Genomic DNA, 15,420 nt, shown 5'->3' on the forward strand with positions numbered 1-15,420 from the left:
ATGATCAATACTGCACATGGGGCTACAGCAAGAGATGGGGTGTTATAACATGTCCATCATGGTTCAACATGAAATACTTTTTATGATGAGCATGTATTACAGTCATTGTTGCTCACCTGAGGTGAGCAGAACCGTGTCAGACTCGCTACTGTTGAGAGTCGCTCCTACGGCAACCACAAAGGTGTGGTAGACCCCACCACAGTGAAGCCCATCGAGCTTGCAGAACTCCTCCCCAGTGTAGCAAGAGAGGGTGTGGCCATCCCGGCCTGCCAGATGTACCTGATACCCGACAGCTCCATAACTCGTCTCCCAGAACACCACTGCGCTGTTGTTCTCACACTGCAGGCTCGTCTGCACATCAGTGGGTGGGCACGGTTCTGGAAACATCCAGGTGTTTGAAAACAGACTTTAAGATGAGATTCACCAAAGTGTCTGTCAGCATCTCACGACTCACCAGTTTCTATAGAAACGGCCTCCAGGGAGGCCGAGCCACGTTGGCACACCTGATTGTGGGCAGAAACATTGACTGTGTACATCTGACTGCAGGAGAGATCATAGAGGACACAGTAAGTGTCTGTTGTGCTGCAGGAGGCGGAGCTTCCACTCTCAGACGCGCCCATCACACTGTACGAGTCTGCTCCAGCCGCCTGCCCCCACGTCACTTGGCCAATGGTCAGACTGTACTGCACTTGGATGCCTTCTGGAATACATGGCTCTGACATGCACACACACCAGGTCAGTATTTAGCAAGGAAATTCACAACAAGGCAACAACAAGGGGTAAAATAAACTCACCAGTGAGCAGCGGACTTGTCATGAGGCCCACACTGTTGCACACATGACCCACCGCAGTTACCAAGACGGCGTAGCTCCGCCCACATTGCAGACTGTGCAAGTCACAGTGTGTTGAGTTGCTTATTGAGGTTTCGTTATGGTCAGACGACATAGCAGTGACCACGTAACTAACAGCGCCATCACTCGGGTGCCATGTCACTATGGCAACTCCAGTTTCACAGTCCATCTCTGCAGTGACCAGTCTTGGTGGGCATGGAACTGCAACACATCATCCATGTGACTTGTCCGAACCTGCCATTGAGTGATCTTTGTGGAAGTGTCTGGACCCACCTGGAGGGGCTGGTGTTGATTCAATGGCGGGGCTTTCACAGTACCCGTCAGAGGACACTACAGAGACGCGATACACCTGTCCACAACTGAGACCAGTGACACTGCAGGAGCCCTGCTGGGAGGTGCATGTGGTGCTTTGACCATTGCTGTCCTGGAGCTTCGCGACATAGGAGTCAGCGCCCAAACCCAGAGACCAGGACACGGTCAGAGATCCCCCCTCACAGTCGACCACAGAGGACACATTGGTGACACTGCAGGGGACTACAGATGCACATGTAGACATCAGTGCTGAACCCACACCAGTCTACATTTCTCCATAGAGGACTCTGACCTGTCTTGATGATGACCTGTTGGCTGGACTCGCTCTGGCACACCTGATCTTCAGCTGTCACTGTCGCATTATAGACAGCACCACACTGGAGTCCAGTCAGCTCACAGTGGTTCTCGTACGAGGTGCACTGGTCAACGTGTCCGTCGGCATTGATGGCAGTAACCCGGTAAAGCTGCCCCCCTCTGCTATGGTTCCACGACATGGAAGCCACATTGTCCAAGCAGTTGAGACTGGACCTCAAGTCCTGTGGGACACACGGACCTGAGGAGGACAGCAAAGACCATAATGCGGACCTGCGTCACAGTGTTCATGAGAGATGATTGTGATATCAATCACAAGAGGAACAGTGAGACTTGTTGACACCTGAGACCTGATGACACTACCTGTCATAACAATGTCTCCATCACTCTGTGAGCTGTTGCAGGTTCGTCCCTCAGCAGACACCAGCAGCACAAACATCTGTCCGCATGGCAGGTTTCTGATGTCACAGCTGGTGTCCGCCACCGTGCAGCAGTATGAGTCTCCGTCCACCTGCTCCAGTGTGGCAGTGTAGGATAGTGCACCACCTACTGCTGCCCAGGAGACACTGACGCTGCGGTTTTCGCAGCTAATCCACTTGTCCACACTCTCAGGAGGACACGGACCTGAAGAGACACAGCAGACCCTGTCAAAGTTCCACCTGTAAATGTTCCTCTTCTCCTCCCAGCGCTCACCTGTCTCCATGACAACCGTATTACCAGGCCCGCTGCTGCACTTGTGATTTGAGGCTTGTGCGGTGAAGGAGAAAGTCTCGCTGCAGGCCAGCGGGGGGAGCTCACACACACCATCGAGGGTAGAATTACATCCAAAGTTTTGCACGAGGCCACGGCTGTCTGTAGCAATGATAACGTAGCTGTCCCCGCTGGACGCTTCACCCAGCATCACCCAGGCTGAGTTGGTGAGACAGTCGATGTCCACAGAGGACAGGTGGGGGGGGCAGGGTCCTGTGGGGAGAGCACCATGTTAACAGCTTAAACCTTTCAGGTCATCAGCGACAAGTTTCACTTTGCCTGTATCAATCAGCTGAAGGGGACTGGCTCTGCCCGCACATCCGTCCCTGGATGCTGTTACACTGAGGTTGTAGTGGGTCCCACAGGCCAGCGTAGTCAGATCACAACTGTTGCTGCCATTGCAGTGGTGTCTACGTCCAAGAGCGTCTTCTGCCATCACCTCATACACAACTCCGACCATGCTGTCCGACCAGGTGACAGACACGATGCCCGTTGTGCAGTCCAGTGAGGACGTAAAGGCAGGTGGGGGACATGGAGCTGTGGAACAGGAACCAGTGTAAGGAAGATGACATTACTTTAAGACATGGCCTCTGGAAAGTGGACACACCTGTGGTCAAGTGAGTCACAGCGCTTTCCTCGCTGTTGCACGACCCATCCGTCGTTGTCACAGTGACGTTGTAGGTGTGGCTGCACTGCAGGTTTTCCAGCATACAGTGATGGATGTCAGTTTCGCTCACAAGGTGCTCGCCATTGCCATTTAAGACAGAGACATGGAAGTGCGGAGCAAAGCCGGACGAATTCCAGGTGATGTTGACGACACCGGAGAGACAATCCAGGTGCGTGACCACCTCCTGAGGGACACAAGGAGCTGAACAGAGACATTGTTACCCCAGATGTGTTACCAACTGTCAGTCAGTCTATTCGCGTCACCTGTGTTTATCTCCCGCAGCTCACTCCTCAGGCTCTCACACGTCTCGTGAACTGCCACTGCGTACACTTTGTAGCATCTGCCACACATCAGTCCAGTGATGTTGCAGCTGCCTCCTTCAGTGCTGCAGGATAGTTGGTGTCCCTCGGCATCCAAGGCAATGGCGCGGTACGAGGCTGAGCCTTTAGACGGTTGCCATGACACTAGGATATCGTTAGAGTCGCAAGACTGGGCCACATGCAGCTGGGTTGGTGGGCAGGGAGCTTATGGAAAAGCAGACCTCATACTGTAACACGACCTCAGGCAACAGTTGGTGATACTCGGTGGAGCAGTACCTGTGTTGATGCGAGTCCAGTCTTGCGCAGGACTCGGACAATTCTGTCCCTGGCCGCTCACAGTGACCTTGTACGCCTCGCCGCAAAGCAGCCCGCTGATGTTGCAAGCGGCGCCGCTGGTGGAACAGCTCTCCTGGTGACCCACATTAAAGCCAGCTGCTGTGGCATTGTAGTATAAGATCTTCCGACCAGGACTCCAGGAGACCAGCGCGGTATTGGTGCTACAGTCCAGCGATGTCTGTAGATTGCTGTGGGGGCAGGGACCTGCAGGTGACAGACACCATTGTTTTCCTTAAATGTGAAACACGGGAGTGAGACGGGAGTGTCCATTAAACGTGTGCGCTGGGTCACCTGTGGTAAGGTTGATGGCTCTGCTGACGGGGCCAGTGCACACGTCACCGTGACCCACCACAGTGATGCTGTATTCCTGGCCACACTCAAGATCCAGGAAGTCACAATAACTGTCTCTGCTGTGACACTCTGCATTGAACCCGGCACTGCCGTTAGCAGATACTGTGTAGGTGATGGCACCACGGGAGGCATCCCACATGACCACAGAGATGCCAGTGTTGCAGTCCAATGTAGCTGTGACGTGGGTGGCCAGACAAGGAGCTGTAAATGTAGTGGAGCAAGTGTCAGAGAGGGCTCACAGCCAGGAATAAGCTTTTCATTACAGTGAAAGGACAGTAGATTTAGGGAGCACAAACTGTCATCATACCCATGCTGACTGACGCCGTGGTGACAGAAGCGAGGCTACACGTCTCTGTGTGCCCAGCAACACTGACTGTGTAAGTCTCGCCGCAGGTCAGAGTGTCGAAGGTGCAGTTGGATCCAGTAGAGTTACATGTGGTGGTTACACCTCTGGGGTCAGTGGCAGTCACAACCTGAGTCTGATCTGGACCCGTGTTCTGCCACGTCACATGGGCCATGTTGCTGCTGCACCAGATGTCAACGTGCACGGTGTCGGGACGACAGGGAGCTGAAAGAAGACATGGCGGTGTAAAAATCTGCCGTTGGACGATGGTAATTGTCGGTGGCAGGGTCTTACCTGACTGCACCTGATAGTCAGAGCCCTGGATGGTTCCACAGTTGACGTTTGGCGTGGTGACAACGATGCTGTAGGTGAGGCCACACCTCAGGTCCGGGATTGTGCAGTTGGTTCCGGTGGTGTTGCATGTGAGTCGGCTTTGGTCACTCCCGATGGCAATCGCTGTGTACGACAGCTCGCCGGCGCTACCACGCCACTGAACTGACATTGAATTGTCAGAGCATTGCACTGATGCCACCACCTGGTCAGGAAGACAAGGTGCTACAAGAAACGGAGGTGTTATTGGTTTTCAGGGGAGCATAATCCAGCTACAGGTCAGACCTGTACCTGAGTCAAAGGTCACTGTTGCTCCTTCACTGCTGTTGCATGTAAGACTGCTCGCGATGACGGTGGCTGTGTAGCGCCGTCCACAGTCCAACTTCACAGAGCAGCTGGTGCTATTGGACGAGCAGTAGGCTGCGTGACCCTGAGGTCCAGTGACGTCGACCATGTATGATACTGCATGCAGACTAGCAGACCAGGAGAAGATGCCGAGGTTTGTGCCGCACTCTGTCTGGACCGTCAGATTAGTGGGAGGACAAGGAGCTGATGGGGAGAAACCTGTCAGTTTCAGCAGACCTGCGCTGAGCTTGAGTGTGCTTGTGCATGTCACCTGTCTCAGTGCGGATCGGGTCACTGGGCTCGCTGGTACACTCTGAGTCTAGAACAGCCACACTCAGGGCATAGGCCTCCCCACACACCAGCCCACCGATCATCTGTGACGTGTCAGAGGTGCTGTAGGTGGCTATGGCACCACCCACTTTCTGTGCGTGGATGATGTAGGTTGCAGGGCTTCGTGTGCTAGCATCCCAGCTCACTGTAATATCATTGGTGCCACAGGAGGTCACTCCCTCCACAGTCATCGGTGGGCACACGGCTGTTGAGGACAGGATGATGTCATGGGTCAGACTGTCACAGGGCCAGTGCTATGAAACGCACCTGACTGGAAACTGAAAGGCGGGCTGGGCGCACTACGGCAGCCCCGTTCCTCCGTCACCACCGAAATGCTTAGGGTCTCTCCGCACAGAAGGTCAGACAGGGAGCAGCCGGTCCCATTGGTCGAGCACTCATGCACCCGACCGTCTATTCCAACAGGCGTTGCGATGGCAACATACATTTCTGCACGCAGAACTGATGACCAGGTCACATGACCGATGTTACCCATACACTGCATTGTCAAGCGGACGTCTGTTGGAGGACAGGGGCCTGTGGGAAAGAAGCATGAGTGAAAACAATAGAATCACATGCACTGGAACACAGACACTCACCTGCTATGTAGAGTAGGGGTGGGCTCTCGATCCCCCTGCACTGGGCTGACATGGGCGTTACAGTGATCAGGTAGGTCTGCGAGCAGTGCATGTTGGGTAGGAGACAGCTGGTGTTGCTGGTGACACAGTGCTTCACATCTCCGTCATGGCTTTGTGCCAATACTTTGTAAGACTCTGCACCAGGACTCGACTCCCAGGTGACTGAGGCAGTGTTGTTGTCACACAGCAATGCAGCACTAAGGTTGGCAGGGGCACACGGTGCTGAAGGCCAAAATCAAATGGTCAAGGCACCTTTGAAGTTAGGGTTGGTTTTAACTCTCATACCTGTCTGAATGGATGTTAGGGTGGAGGCGCTGCTGTTGCAGTGGTCAGCCACTGCGGTAACACTCGCATTATACGTGTGTCCACACAGCAGCGAGGTGAAGGAGCAGTAGGTATCGCTGGTGCTGCAGGACATTGCGTGATCTTGTGAAACTATGTCCACATGAAAGCCACTCCGACCAAGAGAATCGTCCCAGCTCATCAAGGCAATCCCAGTGTCGCATGAGTAGGTGTGTTCCACCTGGGCGGGGGTGCAAGGAGCTGGAGGGAGCACACAAAGGTTTAGTACCTTACTGAAACGCACATGATATCGCCATACCTGTGACAATATCTAGCCTCTTGCTGATGTTGCTATGGCAGAGGGCTCCATGCGCAACAGCGTTCACATGGTAGACGCGTCCACATTGCAACTGTGACAAAACACAGCTGTGATTTGTGGAGCTGCAGGTGGCAGAGTCATCCAGCTCTGACTTGGCAGTGACCGTTACGCTCAAGGCGTTGACGTCTGGCCTCCACGAGACCACAGCTGTGTTTAAGGTACAGTCCAGCAGAGGTTGCAGATCAGCAGGAGGACAAGGACCTGCAGGAGAGTAGGGTTATGGTAATGAATGCTCGCACACACGCACACATATGATTGTTTCGCTATTTTTGTGAAGACCTCTCATTGACATAACACTATCCCCAGCCTCTCACCTTAAACCTAACCATCCTGTTCTGATCCACACTTGTGTTCAATACAATATTTTACTTTTTCTTTTTTTCTTTACATTTTCACCCTCTCAACCAGAGGTGGGCAATTAAAATTCCCCAAGGGCCACATTAGAAACTGTGACGGTTGTGAGGGGCCATCATGCCAAAACATGATGGAAAAATGTCCAAAATATATACTTAAGTAAGTGAGGCTATTAAGAAGTGTAACTATGCCATGAAACCTATTGAAATATTTCATTTTATATGCATTTAATTTGGATATAAATCAACTATGGATTAGACAAAATACATATTTCAGTATATTTTCAGTATTCCCTCAATGTATTTTGAGGAACAAGAAAAACACAAATGGCCAATGAAAAGAAGAAAAATTTAGTCTTAAAACAAGAACATTCTACATTTATTGCTGAAGTGGTGGTGGTGACTAAAAGAGAAAGAACAAAAAAAGGCAGAAAAATTAGGATATATGAGTTACAGTTTTAGTCCAACGGGCCATAAAAATACAGGCATCGGGCTGCCTGCGGACCCCGGGCCGCACTTTGCCCAGGGCTGCTCTAAACCTTGTGAGGGTAAGCTAAAATCAAGGTGGCTTGTCAAGACTTACAGTACTCACAATGGCAAAACATGCCCGCACACACAAACATATAGTGTCGACTGGACTCACCTGTAGACAGGGTCGTTCTGGCGAGCGCACTGCTGTTGCAGTCTCCATCACCAGCAAACACAGAGATGGTGTAGTTCTCACCACATTGCAACGCCCCCAGCTGGCAAGTAGTGTTACTGGTTCTGCAGGAGTCTGACAATGTTCCTGTTTCAGCTACAACCATATAGAAATGAGCTCCGGCACTCTGTGTCCACTTCACTGTGGCAGCTCCTGACACACAGTCCAGATCCACTGAAACATCTGTAGGATCACAGGGGGCTGTGGGAGAGACAAGCATTGTGTGACTGACAGTTCGGACTATGACCAAGAGTGACATCTGATGACATCTGACCAGTGCTAACGGAGATGCCACCGCTCTCTGAGCCATCACACTGGTCGCCGCGCGCTGATACGCTCAGCCAGTAAGTCCGAGCGCATGGCAGGTTAGGAAAGACACAGGTCAGGTGGGAGGACGAACAGGAAGTGACAACCCCGTCCATGTCAGTCAAAGTGGACACATACGACTGGGCCCCAGATGCTGCCCCCCAGGACACATGCAGGCTGTTGGAGGAGCAGTCCACATCGCTCCGGACCTCATCAGGGACACACGGAGCTGATGAGAGAACATGACCATGAGTCTCTCCTACGTGTGGAGTGTGTGATCTGAGGAGAGAAGACGAGGCTCACCTGTGTGGACGATGTGACGGGCACTGCTGGGTCCACGACACGTGTCGCACACAGCTCTCACCGACACTTCGTACCGCTCTCCACACGCCAGGTCCAACAAGGTGCAGTGTGAGTGCTCGGTCAGACATGAGAGTATGGTACCGTCTGCAGCCACTGCGGAGGCGCTGTAGTTCAGAGGCGTGCTAGTGGCCATCCAGCTAACCGTCAGAGCATTGGAGCTGCAGTTGAGAGAGACGACCACGTCCTGGACAACACACGGTGCTGCAAGCAAAATTCACTGCTGTGTAAGTGTTGTGCCTTGTGCTAGGTTGAAACTTTCATGGCTTGGCTCAAACAATTTATTATCAAAATAAGTTCCGTCTTGTATTTACCTGTTGTCAAGACAACAAGTTCACGACTGGTACTTGTGCACTCTCCATCAGAGGAGGACACGGTCACGTTGTACTGCTCCCCACACTGCAGGTCGTCCAGCATACAGCCAGGGGTCGTTGTGTTGCATGCCACCTGGTGTTGGCTGGAGCTTACTGCACTTGCTGTGTAGAACTCAGCATTGCCGCTGCCCACCCAGGCCAGCAGGGCAGTGTTAGTGGTGCAGTTGATCACGGCAGACAAGTGTGTCGGGGGGCAGGGTGCTGCGGGAAAACACTTGTCAGTCCCGGAAGTTTCTGAGCATTATGTGACGCACTGACCTGTCGGCACTATCAGTGCAGTAGTTCCGTTACTGCTGCATTCACTGTTCCCCGCGGAAACCACCACCTCGTACACCTGCCCGCAGGAGACGGCATCCAGTCTGCACCAAGTTGAGTTTGTGTCACATGAGCGTCGCCTGCCTTCTTGATCGTACGCTGTTACTTGGTATTTGGAGGCACCACTGGCTGATGCCCATGACACTTCAATCGATGTGCCGTTACACGGTGTGTGCGCTGCCACTTCGGTGGGCAAACATGGAACTGCAGGACGACAAATGTTAATTCTGCCCGGTGGCTAAAGAGAAGCGTTGAGGGAACTCACTCTCCTGGACAGGCACAACTGAGGGACGACTGATGCACTCGCCGCTGACTGACATCACTGTCAACGTGTATGTGGTGCCGCACTCCAGTTGGCTGACCGTGAGGGACTCAGCTGTGGTGTTGTAAGACCTTGTACTCTGGCCATTAGAGACTAAAGCCGTGAAACTTTCAGCCACTGCTGCGGTTGTCCAGCCAATCTCTAAAGCATGGGCGCTACAGTCAATGCTGGCAGCCACCTGAGGGCCACAGGGAACTGAGGAAGAAAGACATTTGTGAGGTCCCACCACAAGGTGTCGCAATGATGACTTTAACCGCGGTTCTTACCAGACGCCATTTGCATTGGTTCAGACGCCATGCTGGGACAGACGCCGTCATGATGTCTGACTGTGACCGTGTATGTCTGTCCGCACTTCAGGTGTGGAACCCGACAACTGGTGGTGGTGGAGCTGCAGCTGAGCAGGACTTGTTCCTCATCTACAATGCTAGCGGTGTAAGAGTTCACGTCAGGCAGTTCTCGCCAGGAGATGACAGCCTCATTTGCTTCACAGTCCAGGGAGGCAGAAACATTATCTGGTGGACATTGAGCTGAAACAAGACACAATTCAGACACACAGTCTTACGTGTTCTCCTGAGAAGCTAGATGTACCTGTTTCTACGATGACACTGTCGCTCTCTGTGCTGTTGCACAGGAAGTTGGATGCAATAACGTGTGCCGTGTACTCAGTGCCGCAGCGGAGCCCCACTATCTGGCACATCAGGTCCATGGAGTTACAACTGTGGAGGGTGCCGCTGCTGTCTCTCACCAAAGCAACATAGAAAATGGCACCCCAAGACATGTTCCAGGTGACGGTGACAGAATCTGCGCCGCAGTCCCGCACTGCAGTCGTGTTCTCAGGCTTACAGGGAACTGTGGGGTAGTCAGGCAGAATCACATGACAAACAGTGTTCGAGAAGCTACATCAGCTAGTGAGTAACTTGTAAAACTACATGCAGCTCTGTCTGGCGGCAGTTTGAATAAACTGCAGGTAAAAAAAAAGTAGCTCATAGACAATTAGCTCAGCGTTAAATTAGTCAGCATGTGGTGTATATGAAAGCTTACAAATAAATCAAATATACAGGGGTCGTGTCTTTAGATCCATCTTAATTCAACATCATGTACGTGCTCAAATGTGGCCACAGTTGGGGTTTTGCGTTTCCAAGATTGTTGCAGGAGGGTCGTCCATCTTGTGCTTGCTCTATAAGAGCACGGCAAGCGTTCCTCAGCCTAAATTATATTATATAGGTATTGAGAGATTTGACTTCTGTCCTCCTAGGGCCACCGTAGTGGAAGACCTGCTACTGCAGACACAATGAGGAGGGCAGCTTGTTTATACTGATTGGAAACTTAGAGGAACACATTATAATGTGAGTTTTCCTCACATCATGTAGCTGGAAAATATAAAATTGTAATTTGGAACCAGAGTAGTTTCACTACAAACAGTCAATGCTGCTTGATACAACACAAAACGCAGCAAAATTGCCAGCAACCTACAACAAACCACAGTCAAGCTATGCAGTTCAACTACATAGTGACAAGACAGCTAAGTGGGTGAAATGCAGAAGTGGACGCACCTGTCCCTGCCGTTGGCCCCAGTGCCCTGGGACTGGAGCACTCGTCGTCATGGGCAGTTATGTATACTGTCAGGAAGTCACCACACTGGACGCCCTCCATGGCGCAGCTGTTGGACAGTGAGCTGCAGTTGTAGTGGCTGTGGCCTCTGTTGCCAAAAGCCTCAACAGTGTAGCGCAGCGCCCCCTCCGCCAGGTCCCACTTACTGACCAGTACATTGGAGTTACAATCAGCTGATGTTTGTAAGTTCTGGGGAATGCAGGGGGCTGAAGAGAGATCCACACCACATCATCAATAAAGTCTGATCAATGAGCGTCTGACCAGACCACAGAGTCACGTGACACAGTGGGCTTTGTTTCTTGGCACCTGTGCGTATGTCTGCAGTGGCACTGACAGCACTTCGACATTGATCCCAGATGGACAGCACGCTGAAATAGTAGTGGCGGCCACAGACAGTGTGAGTGAAGTAGCAGGAGTTGTCCTCCGTCAGACACTCCTGGACCTCACCCTGTAACAAGACACGGACACGGCTCACACACCTGCACACAGGCTTCTCACCATGCCGCTGCGCCCCTCACCTGAGAATCAACGGCCCGGGCGAGGTAGTGGTCTGTGTGGTTCGTCCGGTCCCATGAAAACTCAACGACCTCACTGGAGCAGTCGCGCAGCAAGGTAAGGTTTCCTGGGGGACATGGGACTGGACCAGAGAGCATCAGTGTCACCATCTTCTTCATTGTCGTTGTTGTGACCATCACACTCATCTTCATAAAATTCTCATCTTCATCAACATCGTCTTTATCATCATCACCAACTTCATTGTTGTGAGAATCAACATCATCATCATCATCTTTGCCTCATCATTGATCGTAGTTTTCATGATATTATCATTTCGGCTTCATCATCAGCTTCAGTGTTGTCAGAAGCAATAGAATAGCTTCTTCATCACTACCATCATTATAATCATCTTATTCAACTCTACCATCTTCATCACTATCGTCATCATCACTTGTCACGTCCTAATGGTGACAGTGAGGATGATGATGAAGATCAGTACTCAGCTACTCATCATTCCATGTCTGCCTCAGTGTGACCCGGGTTTGTGAGAGAACTAGGTCTATGTGGGACTCTGAGACCTTCTGAAGCGGCTGGTCATTGTTGGACCAAGTATTGTTGCGGGAACCTGAGAAGACTCGAATCTGGAAGATCAGGGCGTTGGAGGAGACCTGACACTTGTCTTTGTTACCCTGACCCTCTCTGATTCACTGTCCCCACTGATGAAGCCAGTCACTTGTCCTCCACTGTGGTCCACTCAGGCGCACTTTGTTCCTCGCAAGTCCACCATGGCTCACTGGTCAACACAGGTCATCTCAAGTATAATCTGGACCACCCAGATCCAATTTGACCCACATTAATGTTGAAGAGAGAGCTGACTGCGTCAAAGCCGCTTCCCTGTTTCCCAAAGGAGCGGGTGCGTCCCCGACTGCCTTGTCCGTCAGGAGCTGTGATTGTTTCAATGCAGGATTAAATAACTGACATTTATGAATTGACTCTTGTGTTCCGAGTTGTTAGGTGTCACCTGACATGTGAGACAGAGGCTCCTGTGTCTCAGGGCGGAGTCACACTCCAGATCACGCACTTGTCCTCAAACATCGACCCACGAGAACATCGTCGCCATCAAAACATTGTTAGCCAAGTTTTGAAAACATGGAGGCCAACTTGACTGACATGGTGTTCATGGAGACAACATCAGGCGGAAAAAGTGGCGATGATGTCGTATTGTTGTCACACAGACCGTGCTTTGTTGACAATGGCACGGCAGTGATGATGCCATCAAACAGGTGATGGCGCCACACTGAGATGCCATAACACCCATGATGTGATTGTCACCGCATGATGATGTTATCATGGCGATGATGTCGGTGGTCTGTGAGGGAATTCTCACCGCTGGTAAAAGTTGCTGACGTGACGTTCTCCATGTTCTCGCAGTTCTCCGAAAGTGGTGTGACGTGTATCGTGTACGTCTGGCCGCATTGCACCCCCTCCAACTGACAGCTGGTGGCGCTGCTTGTGCACGTCAGTTGAGGCCCATCACTCAGGCTCAATGCCACTGCCCTGTAGGAGTCAGCACCGGAGACCGAAACCCAGTGGACTGTTGCCAAATTTCCAAAACACTGGTAGTCCACTGTGACCTCCGGCACCGGAGTAAGGCCTGGTAGAAACATATGCACACACTTGAATGGGACTCACACTTAGGTGCACACATGTTTGTGTACTTACTGTTGGTTGTATAGGTAGAAACGGTGGGCTCGCTCGGCACCAGGAACTTGCTGTACGACGACACGGAGATCAGGTAAGAGGAACATGCCATGATCCCACCCACGTCCAGACTTGTCCCTGATACGTTGTATGTGTTGCTCTGGGAGGCCCCCACTTGACGAACATTAACACGATAAAGCAAGACATCCGAGACCGGGTCCCACTGAATCTGTGCCGAACTCAGACCAGTCTGTGTCACTGTTACCTCCAGCGGCGGCTGAGTGACTGCAGGAGGCAAAAGGCATAACTCTCACCATTGACTCAAGAAGTGGTATTACACAGTGTTGTTCTTTCGACTCACGTGTGGTGACTGTCCGGACTTTGCTGGGTGAGCCACGACCGGCGTGGTTGATGGTGAAGACCAAACAGTCATAGTTGGTGGACGGAGTCAGATTCTCGATGACAGCTGACACACCGGTCTGCATCACCTCCACCACCTGACCGCTCTGCTGGGACGTCACCTGGAGCAGGTACTGTTCGGCTGATGGGACCAAGGTCCACTGGACACTGATGGAGGTGCTGGCTAGAGCCTCTGCTTTGACAATCTGAGAAGTGGCGGGCACTGGAGACATAACAATCTGTATCACTGTGACGTCACTGTGTGTGTCTGCTTGCCTGATAGCATGTGTTCATGTGAGTTTTGTGTCTGTGAGTAATGAAACTCACAGACAGTGTGCGTGTGTGGGCCTGTGTGTGTGTCAGTGTGTGACTCTGTGTTTGTGTGCTCTTGTGGCATTGTTGCTGCGCTGAAAGGCGGATCAGAACCAGGACAGATCAGAACCGATATCGGTAGAGAAAGCGACACAGCAAGATGAGCGACAGGTCAATTCGAGATTCTATAAATCTGAACACAGATCCGGAGACAGTGACCTTCAGAGTGTTTCATGAGGGGTACGGTACCTGTGGATGCTTCGGTCGTGTACCGACACACCATGAAGTAGAACTGGAAGACCTTGAGGGTCACCGCGTATTTGGTGCCGGGTCTCAAACCCTGGATGTCCTTCTGGGTCTTACTCCCTGGTAACGTCCCGACCACTGGAGCGAAGTTGGAGTTGTTTCTCACCCTCAGGTCCAGAAAGTAGTTGGTAGCTCCTATGTACGGTTCCCACTGGACCCGGATGGACGTGGGTCCGGATGATGTCGCAAAGGTTATCTTACAGTCTGGAAGACAAGAGAGGGATGAAAAGAGAGGAGGCGGCAGAGAAGGGTCTTCCCACACTCACCTGAGGCGACCAGGGACGTCTGCAAAGAAGAGGCACACAGTCAGACACAATCAAGTCTGGAGTGAGGCTTCAAAATGAGTTTTTACCTGCAAGGACAGAACCAGGAGCGAAACACTGACCCACCCGAACGCCCCCATCTTCCCTCTGCTTCACTCTACCTCACGTCTGACACCAACCCGTCTGGATGCTGATACACCTGAAACCCCGACCCAATCAGGAGGACGGACGCTCCGCGAGCCCCGCCCCCTGGGCAGAAGAAGAAATGATGATGATGAAGATTAAAGTGATGGAGATGATGGAGGTAAGGGTGTTGGAGGTGATGGGAGCGAGCGTGTTCGGTGCTGTTGGGACCGCGTGTCAACAAAACAACGTCACGGCTTGAGTTCGAGACCGGCATCACGCTAGCCCGCGATCTACAAATACCCATCTCGCCAGCCCACTCAAAAGAAAAGTATGCCTGTCTATTTGTGCCGTTACGGTAGCGACTCCGTAAACTCCAGTAAAGTGTAGTTATGTGTTACGGAGATGATAAATATTATATCATTTATATTATATAAATAAATATTATTAAGAATACATATTAGAAAAACCACAAGAGGTTAGTCAAATCTTTCACTGGATTCCTGTTCAGGGAGCTCTACTCTACTATCCCTGTGAATTTGGAGTGTTTTTACTGTAGAATTATGAAATAAATTGACCTTATGTACTGTAATAACATGTATATTATTTTAAAAATTATATTAAAAAAAACCCACAAGAGGTTAGTGAAATCTTTCACTGGATTCCTCCCTGAACAGGAATCCAGTGAAAGATTTCACTAACCTCTTGTAGTTTTTTTAATATAATTTTTTCATAATATACATGTTATTACAATACATAGAGTTAATTTATTTCATAATTCTACAGTAAAAACACTGCAAACTCACAGGGATAGTAGTGTAAAGCTCCCTGAACAGGAATCCAGTGAAAGATTTCACTAACCTCTTGTGGTCTTTTTTTAATAATATCCATATTATTACAGTATATAAGCTGTATTTTTGTTTTACCGTTTACCGTT

The 15,420-nt window shown here is 51.1% G+C and overlaps 1 protein-coding gene across 1 annotated transcript; it reads right to left on the reverse strand.

The window, feature by feature from the left end:
- Positions 1-102: 102 nt before the first annotated feature.
- LOC128757216 (uncharacterized) lies at positions 103-14,500 on the reverse strand. The gene is made up of 37 exons (XM_053862322.1): positions 14,450-14,500; positions 14,364-14,382; positions 14,041-14,301; positions 13,442-13,702; positions 13,102-13,365; positions 12,767-13,033; positions 11,403-11,506; positions 11,191-11,332; positions 10,827-11,090; positions 9,862-10,122; positions 9,540-9,800; positions 9,217-9,468; positions 8,895-9,155; positions 8,610-8,837; positions 8,206-8,466; positions 7,871-8,131; positions 7,540-7,797; positions 6,484-6,744; positions 6,168-6,425; positions 5,844-6,104; positions 5,515-5,781; positions 5,189-5,452; positions 4,864-5,121; positions 4,537-4,797; positions 4,207-4,467; positions 3,840-4,100; positions 3,489-3,752; positions 3,156-3,335; positions 2,833-3,093; positions 2,505-2,762; positions 2,169-2,438; positions 1,839-2,099; positions 1,456-1,716; positions 1,125-1,385; positions 795-1,052; positions 455-715; positions 103-377 (listed from the first exon to the last, which is right to left on the reverse strand). Exons 1-37 carry the CDS (start codon positions 14,498-14,500, stop codon positions 103-105), a joined length of 8,838 nt encoding a protein of 2,945 aa, XP_053718297.1.
- Between the last annotated feature and the right edge of the window lie 920 nt (positions 14,501-15,420).

The sequence above is a fragment of the Synchiropus splendidus genome, chromosome 4, assembly GCF_027744825.2.
Source record: "Synchiropus splendidus isolate RoL2022-P1 chromosome 4, RoL_Sspl_1.0, whole genome shotgun sequence".
NCBI lineage: Eukaryota > Metazoa > Chordata > Actinopteri > Syngnathiformes > Callionymidae > Synchiropus > Synchiropus splendidus.

Bases quoted from the DNA above. Each gene is read 5' to 3' on its own strand.
- LOC128757216 (XM_053862322.1), bottom strand. From the start codon at position 14,500: ATGGGGGCGTTCGGGTGGGTCAGTGTTTCGCTCCTGGTTCTGTCCTTG. The intron at 13,034-13,101 runs GTAAGTACACAA...TGTTTCTACCAG, and splicing joins TTCTACCTATACAACCAACA to GCCTTACTCCGGTGCCGGAG. The intron at 4,798-4,863 runs GTACAGGTCTGA...CGTTTCTTGTAG, and splicing joins AACAGTGACCTTTGACTCAG to CACCTTGTCTTCCTGACCAG.